Here is a 16,556-nt window from a genome sequence, read left to right on the forward strand (position 1 = left end):
AGGGGTGGCCAGAAGAGAAGGGTCAGCTGATCAGAAGTTTGTGTTAGCGTTAAATACTCCTTCTTGTATCTCTATTTTATAGAGTTTTTTTCCAAACCGTTCCACAGGATTTCCCAAGTACCATCCTGTTGGCGGTAGCCAACAAACAAAATGTTACTCGTCTTTACCACCATTTTTTAAACGATGACTTTAGGGGAAGATGTTAAAGGACTCTAACGGCTCTTGCCCATAAACTGAAAACTATGGTGTAAAACTTGTAGGAGGGCCCGTGTTTTCTGGTTTCCGCCAACGTGCTTGGCACAAACAGGTATCCACCGAGTGGTCAATGGCTGAGAGATACCCGCGAAAGACGGTGTCTGACGGGATTTATCGAAGGCCTGATGTCCTTCACCTACAGCTTCAGATGGACCCTGTTTGGCCTGCACGTCCTTGTCTTTATTTACAGTGCCATCGGCACGCCACCTTCCCATCCCTCAGCATGTTCTCAGCCCCACTATGTACATGTGGAAAGCTTTCCAATCCAACATTTTGTTGACAAGGCTTTGCACTTCAGAGGCAGAGTACGGGAAACTGGTATCTGTTGCTTTCCTTTGCGGTGGTAAATGAAATGTTCAGTGAGTTTGGTTAGTATTTCTTCCCCTCTTCCTGGGAGACCTCAGCCCTTCCTTGCTGCTCATGGAAGAGATCACTGCTGAGCGGTTGCAGATGGCGATGCCTGTCTATTTGTTATGTGACTTGGCCTCCACACATACCTCCATCCTCCCCTTGGAGCCATCCTAATGCTCCGCATGTGGAAATAAAGAACCAGAACAGCTTGAGAACATTATCTACATGCATATATTTTTCTTGGGGTTATTACTAGAAAGCTATGTCACAACTGTTTGAAGTGGAAAAGGGGACCCTTTAATGACAGACCGACAAGAGAGCTAAAAACCGTGATCCTGTCATTTTAGATATCGCCTGACCAAGATTGCAGTGGACACTGCTGCAGGCCCGTATCAGAATCACACTGTGGTTTTCCTGGGATCAGAGAAGGGAATCATCTTGAAGTTCTTGGCCAGGGTAGGAAACAGTGGTTTCCTAAATGACAGCCTTTTCCTGGAGGAGATGAGCGTTTATAACCCTGAAAAGTACGTAGAATCTTTGGCTCTTTCTTAGTAATTATTGGTCATTATGATCCTTTTCATTCAGAGACTATGTGAGGATAGCATGTTTAGGTGACTTTTAGTATTATTTGCAAAAAATACTTTAATTCATAAAAAGCATTGTTTTCTCCTTGCCAGTAACGTGTGTGTTTATATAAATACACACAAAGGGGAGGGGGACAACTTAAAGGATCTGCTTCACCTTCAGTGAGACCAGACTAAGACCCCATGGGCTGGGAGGCAGGGGGGGAGGGCATATCAGGAGAAAGACAGCAGACTCCGGAGAGACTCTGACTGGCACCATCCTTGTGCCACCAGGTGCAGTTACGACGGAGTGGAGGACAAGAGGATCGTGGGCATGCAGCTGGACAAAGCCAGCAGCTCTCTGTACGTTGCATTCTCCACCTGTGTGATAAAGCTTCCCCTTGGCCGGTGCGAACGACACGGGAAGTGTAAAAAGTAGGTATCTGGCCTCACTGACCATGAGAAGGTCCGCAGTGCTTAGAGAGCAGTCCCGGTAGCTCACGGTCCCATTCTTCCCGCAGAACCTGCATCGCCTCCAGAGACCCGTACTGCGGGTGGGTAAAGGAAGGTGGTGCCTGCGCCCACCTGTCACCCAGCACCAGGTAAGGAGCCTGAGCTGTGCGGGAGGGTAAGGCAGCCTTAGGCTGCCACACATCCTAGACACACCGTCACCCCACTGCCACCCAGCCTTCCGTGCACAGACCTCATCAGTGGGACTGCCACCCCCTCTCCTTCCTTTTCCCATTCACAGAACATGCCAGCATCACATGTGGCAGATTTCCAATTGATTCATCATCCGTCCTCAGACTCTTGAAAAACACAGGGAAAAGAAACACAGTGGGCTTCTAAGTATTCCCTGAAGAGAGGGACAAGAAGGTGCACGCCTTGATCGCAGCAGTGTAGGAACAGTAGAGAAAAGGCGCAACAGGGTCCCGATTAGATTAGTGCTGTGGTCTGTCCGGCCACAGCCAAACTAACTCCTCTAATGGACTGTGCAGGGCTGAGAAGAGGTCACAGAGCATTTGTTCAGCGATGCATCGGTACAGCGAGTCCAGTAAGCCATTCCACGCACTGAAGAACAGCTGACCCTATTACTCGTTAGGGAGTCAATCAGTTCTTGGCAGTTGTCCAGCAGATCAGCTAGATCAGGCCAGTGTATCATGTCTGTGATTTTGGTGCATAAAATTGTTACCTTGGCTTTAAATGCTTAGATGGCATTAGTTAGAAGGTTTTGTTTTGTTTTTTCTGTCTTTACTTTGGTGGATATGAAATCCAATGCACGTCCTTGACAAGTTAGGGCAACTCAAGGAAGGTGCCATAGGGCAGCACAGTTCTATCTGAACCATTCCTTCAATGTCCCCAGATCCTAGAGGGCAAAGAACCATCTTGGCATCACTCTGAGCCTCCTCTCCCATTTTAGAATAGCTGGAGAGGCAGGAGAGTGGATCTGATGACCACCACACGCTAACTTGAGGGAAAGTATTCCCACAAACATAGGACAGTTGTCAAGTCTGACCTGGAAATCTGCCTCATGATTCATGATTAGATCACTTCACAAGTAGCAATGCTGACATACTAGCATTAGAGATTTGTTATCTTTTCCTGGGAACCCTTGAGGTGAAGGAGTAAAGATTACAAATTACGGGAGGGAAGCTAAGAAATGACCTATCTCCCTTCTATATTCAAGGTGTGACCTGAGGTGGTAAGACTGATTTTTAAAAATCATTTTTAGGTAGGGGCTCCTGGGTGGCTCAGTAGGTTAAGCTAAGCTCATGATCCTAGGGTCCAGAGATCAAGCCCCACATTGGGCTCCTTGCTCAGTGGGGAGTCTGCTTCTCCCTCTCCCTCGCCCCCTGCCCCCTGCTTGTGTGCAGTCACTCTCTCTAATAAATAAATAAAATCTTAAAAAGAAAGTAACTTTTAAGTCAACATCTGAACTCCAAAATTGTTCCCTTAAGGATCTATATCTATATCTCATTGCTCAAAACATGTGGAACTCCCTTTGGAAAACAGCCTTCAGAGCCTGATGAATCCTGGCTTCCGATACCTCTGAAAATCTTTATCTTTGGAATACAAATTTGATTTTTAACAGAGAAAAACACTGGAAAGCAAACACGGTGAATGATTCGATCAAGGCTGTGACTTTCCAGATGGTTTTCCTAGACGGTCCATAAAATAAACTCTAAAGGCAGTTGCAAAACAGAGTGTCAACAATGTTGTGAGAAGGAGCACAGAGCATCCCCCCAAAGAGGACAGTACTCCTCTGATTGAGTCCAGCGTGCTTCTTTCAAAAATCAAAATAGAGATGCTAAGACTGGTCTTGTTATATACCTTGTGCAGCCCATGGTAACCAAAGGGGTTTGAAAGAAGAGTGAGCTTGTGGGTGAGTAAGAGGGTAATAAGGCAAGGTTCTCAAGGTCACAGGGTCGCAGGGTCTCTGGGGGTCTTGGCACAATCTACCACCACACCCCTCAAGGGTGCTACAGGCCCCCGGCCATTTGTTCTTTGGAACACAATGTCACACAGGTCATTTCTAGGCAGAGAAACAGATCAAGGTCTAGGAAGGCAGTGCTGGGGTCAAGGAAAAGGAGAGAGAAAGAGACCTTTTCTTTTTTTTTTTTTTTTTTTTCCAGGCACATATTTTTCTTTTTTTTTTTTTAATTTATAGACTTCTATATCACTTATAAAGAGTTATGTTAACATTTTAGGGGCCCCTGGGTGGCTCAGTGGGTTAAAGCCTCTGCCTTCGGCTCAGATCATGGTCTCAGGATCCTGGGATGGAGCCCTGCATCGGGCTCCCAGCTCAGCAGGGAGCCTGCTTCCCTTCCTCTCTCTGCCTGCCTCTCTGCCTCCTTGTGATCTCTGTCAAATAAATAAATAAAATCTTTAAAAAAAAAAAAAAACAGGGGTTAATAAGGGATACCTGGGTGGCTCAATGGGTTAAGCCTCTGCCTTTGGCTCAGGTCATGGTCTCTCAAGCCCCACATCGGGTTCTCTGCTCAGCAGGGACATGCTTCCTTCCCCCTCTTTCTCTGCCTGCCTCTCTGCCTAGTTGTGATCATTCTCTCTATTAAATAAATGAATAAAAATCTTTAAAAATATTTTAAAAAAGAGTTATGGGCTGCCTGGGTGGCTCAGTGGGTTAAGCCTCTGCCTTCAGCTTAGGTCATGATCTCAGGGTCCTGGGATCGAGTCCCGCATCGGGCTCTCTGCTAGGCAGGGAGCCTGCTTCCTCCTCCCTCTCTCTCTCTCTCTCTGCTTGCCTTTCTGCCTACTTGTGATCTCTGTCAAATAAATAAAATCTTAAAAAAAAAAAAAGTTAAGATTTAAACTTTTTTAATGTTTAAGAAATGCTCAAAGAATCCATAAAAGAAGGACATAAATAGTCCACCAACTAATTAGCTCCCTGAATACTATCAGAATTAGTGGCTTAAACCCTGCCTTCTCTTTGGAGAGTCCCATAAAGACTTGTTTCCATAAACTTCAGAGACAGATTTTCCAGCTGTTACTTATTTCTTTTTTTGCACCTGCCATTCAGTGTATCAAACCATGTTCATTTCTGGAGTGAAACTTCAGACTCATTCCAGAGTAAGGACGTGCATTACTGAATTTGTTTCCTTCTTCTCCCTGTTCTTCTTTTTTTCTTTTTTTTAAAGACTGACTTTTGAACAGGACATAGAACGTGGCAGCACAGAGGGCCTGGGAGACTGTCACAGTAAGTACTGCTTTTTATCCATGCTCATCTTTGTGCAAAGATCCTTTGTTCGGATGGCCCAGAAACACGACCCCATATGTGGGGCTGGGTGTGGATGGCCCCAAACCAGGCAGAAGTAAAAGGAATCATCTTCTAAATATCAGAGAGAGAAAAGAGTGTGTTGGAAAGCCAGTGTGTCAGTGCTGTTGCTGTCAAATGCCAGCGCCTGTTTCCTTGTTATAACACTGTGGAACCAATTCATTCCAGAGGATATTAATTATAGCCGACCAATAAGTCAAATCAGCATTTCCATTAAAAAACTGGTTTTGTTGTTTTAAAAAATGTCTTATTACACCATAATTTTTAGCCAAATAATAAAAAGACTGATCGCTGTACTCTAGCTTTTTAATTGAATGGGAGTGTTGTGTTCTTGAACGTATCGCCTAATAAAAAAACTTTTTTTATTGATGTCTGTTACCACTCACAGTAGAAAAAGATTTCAGAAAGAACCCACTAAGTGCAAGATGACTCAAAATAACCTTTTTTTATAGGAATTAATCTATTATGCTTACCTCGGAGTTCATCTCAAAAGTTATTAAGTTGTAACACTTTAGCTGGAACTTTCATAGAAAAGATCCTGGTCAAAAGTCTGCCCAGTTGTCCTATGACCTGATTAACGTGGGTATTCTCCTGAAAAGGTTTATTAATGCTGATTTAGAGAACAATGCCACTTTCTTGGAAAATAGTTAGTTTACAGTGTTTTACATGTTATAGATGATGAATTCCAGAAAGCTTATTCATTCAAAATGGCACCCAAAAAATAGCTCCTGAGGGAATTAAACTCCTGAGAGAATTAAATTCCTGAGGGAATTAAAATCAGGTATACTCTGATACCTGATTCCATAATGAAAATCACGGATCCAACCCTCAATCCTTGGGGCATGAGCACTGAACTCACAGACTCTGAGGTACCACTCAAATTTCTACCTTACCTTTTTTTGGAGATCAAAAATAATCCAATAAAGAGGACTACAGGCAGCCTTATCTCCCAATTTCTTTGCGGTATTATTTCATTTGCAAATATTACATATTGGCCAAAGCTTCTTATTAGGTCTTCAAACACAAAACTTAGGGAAAGAAATCTACCTAGGAGACAGTGTCCTCACCAAAACATTACTTGTGTGCCGTGAAACGGCTTGATGTTTGATCAGTGGATCTTAAATCATGTTAATCGTGTTGGAGCCTTATGGCTCCGTTTTCAGGGAAACAAGTTCTGGTTTGTGTGTGCGTCTGTGTGAGCAAACTTAATTAGCTGACTTGAGTGAATAATTTTCTTCCTATTTTTATGATCTGGTGGTATGGGCATCTGTAGAAAACAGGAGTGTCGACTGGGACTGAATGACTGAATGGATGAAAGCTGTGAAAATAGCTATTACCATCTCTGTCACGTGTCCACATGACCTGTGTGTTCTGGGGCAAAGGAACCAAAGGAAACCTCTGTATCTAACGCAGGGGAGCCCTTCAGGTCCCCAACCCGTGATTTACTATTCAATCTCTGTGTTATGGTGTGCTCCCTAACGGTGAACTCCAGTCCCAGCAAGGCACTCGGGGGGCCCCACTCAGGGCACAAAGTACAGCGCTCCTCCCCCGCCCCTCGCTGCCTTTCCTGGTGGCTTCTCTGCTCTCTGCTCCTGCTGGGGCATGACCTACTTCTGTTACAGACCTGTTCACATACAGGCATTCAGGGTTTAGATAACTGGTGCACAGTGACTCCTGAACAGGATTTTAAGAGGAAACGAGGAAATCCTGAAGTCAGTGTCAGAGGCTGAACTCAGAGCAAGCTGAATGAACCAGCAATGTGACTCAGACACACAGTGTGCACACACCCGTGTGGCTGAGACGATGACACGAGGGAGAACATAAAGACAAGAGCGTTTCTACTAAGTGTGGTCCAGGTGTCACTTCTTTGCCCACATACACGTCCCTCTCTACAGAGTAAGGCCTCAAATCCCAGAATCACATACACTCGCAGTTCCCATTCCATCTACTAACTCTTGCATTTGAGTCTTGACAACAAAGGGCAGTGACTTTGAGGAAACTCACTCGGGGAGAGACGGGAATGTGTGAAATTGGACCCGATATAAAGCGTCTTGTATTACACGCAGAAATTAAAAAGCACTTAGAACTGGGGACCATTTGTAAGCATAATTCTCTATTAGCTCATTCCTGCTTATTATGTAAGTCACGCTAAGCAGAGTGTTAAACATTAAGTAACCTTCTCCTCCCTTTTGTCTTCCAGATTCCTTCGTGGCCCTGAATGGTAAGAAAGATATTACTCATAATTTAATATCGATGGAAATCTATGTGGGAAATCCTGTTTCACTAATCCTCTTGAGTATTTTCAAATCTTGGGTTTCTTTTTTAATTAATTTTTTTATCCTCATTATTTTTTTATAGACATTTCAACTCCTCTTCCAGATCATGAAATGTCTTACAACACAGTATATGGTCAGTTTACGGAATTTTTTTTTTTTTCGGTAATTCCAAGCCACTTATCCTGTCATAGCTTATAGTTTTCATCCCTAAATATCATGGACCAGATTCTTCGTTACTTCAGGGCCCCAATTCACTAAAATTATTTCTCCATCTCATGATGCTTCAAAAATCACTGCCTGTGAGAGACAATTGACATATGAGACTGGCTCCTACCTTTTTAATCCACAGAACACGAAATTCGCCAACCTCAGGGAATTCGGTGAATATATTTAATGAGTTCTTGAGGGAGAAGAAATTGCTTTTGGATATAAGTATATCCAAGATAAAAGAGCAGTGCGTGTAAGTAATAGGCCATAGCTCTCAACTGGCAGAGTACCATTCCCGAAAATGCTGACTTTCAGGGCGCTGCCCTCTGCAGGGGAGAAAATCTGTATATCACGCAGAGACCAGTTCTTAGGAGGCAAACCTTTCCAATATCACATGAAAATTAGCCATTGAAATTTAAGTTCCCAAAGAGTATAAGCATTTAGACGTATTTTCAGTGAGAGTACTTCCAAATGTATACAAGGAAGACTGACGCAGGGGAAACGATGTGCAAACAGGATTTACCCCATTGTTCCTGCTCTGAAATACACAGACACTACATTAAACAAAGCCATGAAGTCCATAAACAGAATATTCCGAGCCCTTTATAAGAAAAACTGAAATGGAACTGAAGTGTTCCACTGCTGTTTCTCAGAGTTCCCCCAAACGTTTATAGGATAAACTATTCATGTGTTTTTTAAATATGGAAAACACATGTGATGGAAGACTGAAGCTTTGCATGATAACGGGGACGAAGAGTTTCACTGGTGCACAAGCGCTGTAGAGCTTTCGTGTTAAAAATATGTTAACAGTAACAATTCCAGGACAGCCTTTAAATGTAGAGGCAGGGAATAAAGGAAGGGGGGAAAAGGAAAGAAAAGTAAGGCAGGTTTAGGATTCAGAGAAATAGTTCAAAATGGCTACAAATGTGTTTAACAGCTCTATGTAATAAACTTTTACTCCCTGTGTCTAATTAGCGTAAATAAAAAGCCTCTTTGGAAGGCCTAAAGCCTGTGCACTCCTAAGTGAGCTGTGCTAATATGGGAAACGATGCCTGGTTCCCCTGTGAAGGGGGGCCACGAGAGCAGATGAGCCCAGAGAATTCATCCACCTTTAGTCGTATCTGTGACTCAAGCCAGAACGCTAAACACCAACAATGAACAAAAATTTCTCAGGAGGCAGATGTCGTCTAGCTTAGCTCACCTTCAGAAGGAGAACCCACTGAGCATCTGCTCTCCTCCACTATCATGCTTTGCAATCATTTCCTAGAATTGAATAATCTTTACCAGGTACTGAGGAATTCAGGTCTTAAATCTAATTGAACCAGCAACCTCCCCAGCATTCATCAATTGGACGGAGACCACTTTTAACTCCCAGGTAATTTCTCACACAGAAAGAGTAATTAGACGATGGGACACTTTCTATGAACAAAAAGTCACCCTCCAAGCTATGGATCTCTAGTTCCTTTACAAAGGGAAAGGAACATTTTAATTCCTCCATATTAACATCTTAAGGGATGATGCCTGTTCACCCTCAGCTCTTGATCAGTGGCTTCTGTGATGAAACTAAAGAAGAGTTGGAATTTTCCTTTCAACCAATGATCCTGTCCATTTTAAGCCTCATCTGTCCAGCGTCAAGTGGCTAGATGACTGACTGACCACCAAAATAAGAACTGGTCCAGACAGTACTTACAAAAACACAGGAGACTTTCTTTTCACAAACTGTTCCAAGAGATGCTTGTTTTGGAGTTAAAAAAGCTAGAACAGATTTAATTAATTCACTCAAACATGTGTTGAATGCCCACCATGGTGTCAGGCGCTGGACTAGGCACTGTATTTCTACCATCAAAGACCAAATTGCTATTTGTATGAGCACGGACACAGACTAAGAAGCCAGCCACAAAGTCTAAAATGCACCCACTGTTTCTAGCTGTGTCCTTTGCACATCCCCCCTAAAATGTTCAGTGGCTGAGCGGAGGCTCATAGAGCCATGAGAACTGCCTGACTCACAAAAAGGAATCATTGCGATAAGTCTTGCAATCTCTCGGCTTGGCAAAAATTCTGTGCAACAGGAGTCACACTGCAAGAACCTCTTTTTAGTGAATTGGACCCTGTTTTCCTTCTCTCTCCCCTTCTTGTATTGATTTAGTATCTCTTGTCTTGTGTCTAATTGGCTACAGTCATTGTTAATAGATAACAGTGGTTTGAAGGGTCTCTAACCTCTGGAGTCACAAAGACTTGTAGATATAGAGAAACAATATGATGCATATTAAAATTAACTCCTAAAATCTATTCCTTTGCATATGATAATAATAATATATCAGGGGCGCCTGGCCGGCTCAGTCAGTGGGGTATGCAACTCTTAATCTCAGAGCCGTGAGTTCAAGTCCCACGTTGGATAGAGAGATTACTTAAAAAAAAAAAAAAAAAAAAAAGGATCTTAAGCTCCACTGATTAAAATATGACCCTTCTTAATGGATTAACAAGACAAAACCATAGGCTCCAAATCTACTGACCTGTAACACTGTATCTACAAATAAATGCCTATTTGCATAGCATTATTTTGGTTACAGAGTCTCTTAGGGAATATACAAAAATGATACAGCCTGTAGAATCAGATTTTAAGAAAGAATGTAAGTGATTTCCTTTTAACATTTTAAGCTTGGAGAAGTAGTAATAACACACCTCTCTGATTTCAAACGAAGAACTGCTGTTTAACTGTGCTCTTACAAGGCGGTTCTAAAATTTTTGAGAATCAGGCATTGCTTTCTCCAACTGTCTGGCTCACTAGTGACACGTGTTGCCTATCTCAAGCCTAAGTTTAAAAGAATACAAACCTCAGGCTGCTCAATTTTTTTCTTTAATCTTGAGTACATCAGATGTATGGTTTCTCTAGATTTACATATAGAAAATGGGGATGCGGTGGGTATTAGACTAACACTTCAGCAATAGGAAGGAGCTGATTTCTCACATTTGTGTAAAGCATTTTTCTACCTAACTACCATCTGGTCCACATTAATTTCCTCTCATAGCCATAGCTTTCCATTACCAATGAGTTTTCCATGTATCTGCAGCATATGGTCCAGGAAATCTTTCAACGGAGAATGTGTCCCTTAGGCATATATTTCCCCTAGATTACCGTATTAAGAAGTGTTCTCCCTAAACCATACTTATGGCATTACCATAAAATTGCCCCTTGAACACAGTTAAATTGAAAGTACTCAAAATGCGTATCAATTCAGGTAAAAGAAATTCCTGCTACTTGGAGAAAAGGGTTTTGTTCCCCCCCAAACCCCCCCATTCTAACTCCCTACAAAGCGATTTCTAATGGTTGCCTAGGCTGGGTGCTGAATTCTCTCTTGGGATGACCACGTATCGCCTAAGAGCGGTGTAGAATTCAGGAGTAGAAAACAAGAGGCTCTGTTTCAGACCGCAATATAAGCAAAAAAGAAGTCAGAAAATCTGCATTTACAAGTTTGGCTTAATTTCACTACTCCTGTCGTCTTATCAGTATTAAGAGATGCGCTGTGAAACCCAGAAATAAAAAAAGAGAAAGTCTAGAGGCAAGCATCCTTGAGTTGCAAATGAACATGTTCCTAACAGCTGGATAGAAACCAGACTATCTGCACCAAAGCCAGGGTTGGAAGCTGCGTGGAGGCGAACAAAATTTACGCAGGAAGAGGTTTCTTAAATGTTGCGCACGTGCTGTGGTGGCATTTGAGAGCGGCGTTTCCGCAGAAATCAGTAGAGTGTGGGTGGGCCACTTGGCTTCTTTGCTTTTCCCTCAGTCTTTTTTATGTACGTTGTCTGTTACGTGCAGTACTGGAGTCTCCTGGGAACCCAACTTATTATAATAAGTGTCATAAAGAAGAATGCAGTGCACTGATCGCTGTCATCTTCCTTCCTGGTCACCAGTATTTTATTTGTCACATACGTGGTGATCACAGCCCAAGGCGGGAGCCACCTGTGACTCTCCTCCTTTCTGCCAGAGCCACTGACTCCACATTCACAGTATTTGCCTCGATGGTCTTTCAAACACCATGCAAGAGGAGGTTGCCATAGCGAAGATGGTTTAATGAGCCAAAGACTCGAGTCGAAAATCATGGAGAGGTTAAAATTTATTTCTCCCAGAGAGAACAGGTAGTGGGGCTTCCTTTAAATCACTGTGGCAGTTTACATCAAAGCACCTGGTGCAACCTGTATTTAACCTTGTGGGATGGTGGCAGGAAAGCTTAGGAATGTGTTCACAGAAGTATCCAGAGTTTCTGCCCTAACTCCCAACCTGGCCATGCTTTTCCTGACATCATCCTCTGGTAGCCTCTGGATGTCAAAAAGCTGTCCCTTTCTAATCTAAAGCATGTCAGTCAGTGCGGCCTCAAGAACGGCCTCTCCCAAGCCAGAGTCAGGAGGCCATGCAGCTGACTTTGCTGGAACAAGGCACAGAAGGCAGAGCCACGGCAACACAGGGCAGCAGAGGATATCATTCCAGGGAAGCGGTGTGAAAGCAGGTCCCTTTAGAAAGCCGTCACTTCCCTTAGAAATGGGGAACCCGTGAAGCTGAGTTGAAGCTGAACGCGAGACACACCCTCCAGGAGAGAGGCTCGGGGAGAAGGGCTTGGGACCAAAGAGTTGTTCCTAACAGGCGAGAGGCTCCTCTACTACCATCCACCCACCCCATTAGTCACAGAGGGTGTCCCCCAGAGTGGACACATGCTGCCTTTAGTGGTGCTACACAAATATCAGAGAAGGCCACCGGTCCTTCTTGAGCACGTGCTGTGTGTCAGACACTGCTGGGTACTTTGCCCACAATGTCACCTTATCCTCCCCGTGTGAGGAGGATAAGGTGTCATCATCCCCATTCTGTGCACAAGGAAAATCAAGGCCCAGAGAGATTAAGTGAATCTCCCAGGCTCACCGAGCAAGCAGCAGAGATGGGCTGTGGCCCTTCACCCTCCACCTGCAGGGAGTCTTCTGCAGAACCCCAACCCCAAGCCTGTTACCTGGAGGGCAACCTCCTTTCAGTCCTCCAGCCAGCCTGGGGAGCCCCTCCTGGCCTCTGAGCAAAGGGAATGTGGGGGTGTCCAGCGATGTTCTCCCTAACTGTATTTGTGATGAAAACAGGGCACTCCAGTTCCCTCTTGCCCAGCACCACCACGTCAGACACGGCGGCTCAAGAGGGGTATGAGTCTAGGGCGGGAATGCTGGACTGGAAGGACCTGCTCCATTCACCCGACAGCACAGACTCTTTGGGGGCGGTGTCTTCCCGTAATCACCAAGACAAGAAGGGTAAGGCCTTGGAAATGACTCTTCCTCTGGGGGGAGAGGGAGGGAAAAGTGAGGAGGACTGTGTAACTGCTTCCAGCTGAACCGTGCAGTGTTGAAGGAACCTCCAACACACTCCGATTGAAAGCTTCTCAAAAAAAAGACTGCAATCCAGTGCTCTGTGCTCGGCTTGATCCCAAATTATTCCGCGATCAAGGAGAAACCACACAAAACAAATAATACATCCTCTAAGCTCCCTCCACCCAAAAGAGGTGCAGTTTGGCCCAAAGCAGACCCCTCTCCACTCCTCCGAGCTCATTCTGGGATTCTAGGTCCTCTTCCCCCATTCCGTTAATGGGACGGACGGCAGAGCCGGCCTCGGCATGTGCATGCAATTCAAGCAAAGGCCCGTTTCCTGCGTGAATGGGGAAACAGTGGGCCAGAGTGTCCTCTGGCCGGTAGCGTCCCTCACTCACGCGTGGTGCTGAATTTGAATGGAGCCGTGATCCCGCGATGTACTGTAACTGCCCTTTGAGGACAACGGCTGAGACAAAAATATGTCATTTAATCAAGCAGAATTGCTATGCATTTAAAACGGAAAGGAAGCTGCGCTCAATGAAAGGGACTCTACTGTGAACTGTCCTAAATTCTCCCCTGCTTTCTTTGCTCAACGAGAGACAGGAAATGTCCTCTCTTTTCTCGCCGGTGGCTGCTTCTGGTAACACATCCTACTTTAGTTGCAGCTGCAATCGAAGAGGCCTTTACTTGTCCAGAAAACAGTCTTGTAAATCAGAGCCTGAAAAGCCCAGTTATGTCGCGAGCTGCTTGCCCTCATTCAGAATTGTTCACTTCTATATGTTTTCAAGAGTTTCATCCAAGCGGGGGTTGGAGTCTCGAGGGCAGACCAGCCACCGTGACCCTTGGAGGCCAGTCTCTGTCATGTCCCGCGTCCCCCCTCCCGGGGTTCTCTATGTACATATTTCCATCTTTATTTCAAGAGGCCGTTTGCCAGGCTGACCCATGCGCTGGACTCTCGCCCGCTTTTTTGCAACTCACCTCCGCTGCTGCGTGGGCCAAGCTGCCGTGCGCAGGTGCGGCCCTTGTAACTTGTTCCAGAGCATGTCCCCTCCAAAGTCCCATTTTCTTATTCCTCTAGAACTTCTGATTCATATTCCCTGCCCCAAATCTTAAGAAGAGTGGCTTCTGCCTCAGCAACCTCCTGAAGCTGGAGGCATCCCCGCTCTTCCCGTTCCGAGAGCGCGCCAGGCTCACGGGTGGCAGGGTAGAACCATCACGGCGGGCCACAAGCCTACCATGTGCCATTATTTGTCATGTGTGGCTCCAGACCGCAGATGTGTTGGTCTTGGCCGAGTTCTCCAGAAGAGACAGCTCCATGAACTCCCTGGGTGTTTGCCCACTGTGACTTTCTGAAAAAGCAAACAGCCATCCCCGTAAAGCATTCAATATGTCAACCAAATAGCTGGCTGTTGGTTCCAATCATTTCCTCTTCGCCTCACCAAGACGGGTGGCGTGAATCTTCCCCAGTCGTTAACTCCCCAAGGGATGGAGGTTATCAAAGAGTCCAATTAACACTTTGACAGATCATTTTAAAATTCGGCATTGTTCATTCTCTTGGGTCTTATTATGAATATTGACAAAGCTGGAAGCAGTCTACAAATTGTCAAACAATGGTGGCAGAGGGGACTGCATGGGTGTGTAACATGATCACTGTTCTTGTGCTGTTAACTCCTTGCCTTGCCCTGTCAAATTCAAGTTTGGTTTCTGACAATTGATTACGGTTTGACGGGGCAATGACAATGGGCTGTTACGCAGAAAAATTTTTCTGAAACAAAATTGTAGCTTAATGTTCCTTTTGCCATGATTTTTATGATTTCAACTTCCATTTTGCTCTGAATTGTTTTTCTGTTTAATGTTCATGATTTATTTTCAACTTCTGTTCTGTTTTGCTAAGCACTGTGTGGTATGACTTGGTGATGGCGTTATTCCGTTGGAAAAGTCTTGTTTCTTTTCTGACTCATGATGACGTCCCTTAACTTGGCCCAATCCGTGATCTCCTCGCTTCTTTTCATTTCCTGATGTGGGTGCCTTAAAGATGTCACATCCGTGTGTGCAAGCATCTCCCGGGATGCGAGAGTTTCATGGGTTTTGGCGAGGGCCTCTGGCGGGTGCTCTTTTCACTGGGTCATTTGTCTCATGGGAATGTGACATTTGTGTGCCCCAGCTTTAGGAGCTAAATATACTCTGGAATTGTTTCTAAAACATCACACATTTCCCCGCTAGGCAGAAAATGTGTCCCGCTCACCAGCTTACTGAGGAGGAGTCAAGCGCCCCATGCCTTTTTTTTTTTTCATTCTGGCTGCTAAGTAAGAGGCCAGCAAGCCCAGGAGCCCGCAGCTCTGCCCTGCAGATCTGCTGACCACCGCTGAGCCGGCCCCACTCTATGTCCCACGTCATCCTCCAAACAATCCTGCATTTCCAGAGTATGTTTGCTTGTCTTTTTCTTTCTTTTCCTTGCTGTTGTCTTTCGTCTTGACTTAATCCTGTGCGTTCCTCACATTCTGTCAAAGCACCAATCCTCACCTTGCGATCTAACCCCTTCTGCTACCATTGTTCTCAGCCTCCCCCTTTCCAAATAATAGACCCAAGCCCTCTGCCCTTCTGTGGAATGTTCCAAGGCTCTTTCCTTCTACACCGTGAGTAGCCTTCTGACACTGTATGTGTACAGAGACAGCCATACTAAGAGGCCTGTAAGGCTGGCAGAAGCATTATCACCGAAAATGAAGTAATTTTCTCTCTCAGTAACTGGCCTTGCCCTTCATTACCCTACTGGCCTTGTCTAATGTCTCTTGTCCTTGCTGCTTTTCTTTAAAATTGCCTGATACCTTTCAAGCCCTAGATTCATTAGTAAAAACACAGCCAACTGCTCTGTTTTATCTCTGGGTCCCTAGATGTCTGGAGCCTCTAGAGCCAGCCCTTTAATCACCAAGTTGAGAAATTGGATGCAGCCCTGGCTACTTCTTTCTTGGTTTTGCCACATTTAAAAATATATATTATTTATTCATCCTATAACTATTGAGGTGGTAATGAGTAGTTACAAAGGGGCTCTAATTACATATGAATAAGAAAGAAAATCCACTTTATTTTTAGATCTGGCTCATCTCCCCACCCCCACCCCCTTCCCACAGCCAAAGAAATAAGAGGTTTCTTTTTTAGGTTAAGCAACGCTGAAAATTAATAGCCACTCTGTGCTTGTTTCTGACCAAAAGTAATAGTACCATAAAACCTGATTTCCAAAAAGACTGAGAGATATGTGAGGAAATTGGCCATGTACTGATCTGCCAAGGAGCCGTGTAGCATAAATATAAAATGTAAATGATGACCACTGCTGTTAGGACACAATACATCAGAGCAGGAGAAAATCCCCTACTTCAGACTTTATAGAGTTCTTGTGAGCTGTTAGAAAACAGATAAAATAGTCAATATATACAAAGATGTTCCCATTTGATTGGAAATGTCAGCGCTGTAGTATGCTTATATATTTTGGAAAATCTCTAAAGTGAGATACTATCAATTACATGTAGTCAAGAGGATATATACTCGCTGCACACAAGAAAGAGATGTGGAAACCAAATTTAAATTAGAGATCAGATGAATAATTTAAACTAAAACATACAGTAAATGTTGAATATATTTTAATCAATGTACAAGCCATTTGTGTAAGCAATTCCTACTTCAGGAAATAACATTGCGGCAAGATTCATAAGGTCTGTCAAGTATGGTGATGAGTATGCTGTCCATACTTCATCAACAATCCTGAACAGAATTTTCTAG

At 44.3% G+C, this 16,556-nt stretch overlaps 1 protein-coding gene across 4 annotated transcripts in view; it reads left to right on the forward strand.

Annotated features, from left to right (window-relative positions):
• SEMA6A (semaphorin 6A) overlaps positions 1-16,556 on the forward strand; it is a 128,187-nt gene that overhangs the window by 92,023 nt on the left and 19,608 nt on the right. For 2 of the 4 annotated variants that reach the window (XM_047728980.1, XM_047728983.1), the window contains 7 exons: positions 954-1,130; positions 1,464-1,604; positions 1,691-1,771; positions 4,826-4,884; positions 7,163-7,183; positions 7,321-7,371; positions 12,564-12,728. In XM_047728980.1, the coding sequence (XP_047584936.1) occupies positions 954-1,130; positions 1,464-1,604; positions 1,691-1,771; positions 4,826-4,884; positions 7,163-7,183; positions 7,321-7,371; positions 12,564-12,728 (695 nt within the window). The remainder of the gene's footprint in view (positions 1-953; positions 1,131-1,463; positions 1,605-1,690; positions 1,772-4,825; positions 4,885-7,162; positions 7,184-7,320; positions 7,372-12,563; positions 12,729-16,556) is intronic. The other 2 variants (XM_047728981.1, XM_047728982.1) reach the window with 2 other exon arrangements.

This window comes from Lutra lutra, chromosome 5 (assembly GCF_902655055.1).
Source record: "Lutra lutra chromosome 5, mLutLut1.2, whole genome shotgun sequence".
Taxonomy (NCBI): domain Eukaryota; kingdom Metazoa; phylum Chordata; class Mammalia; order Carnivora; family Mustelidae; genus Lutra; species Lutra lutra.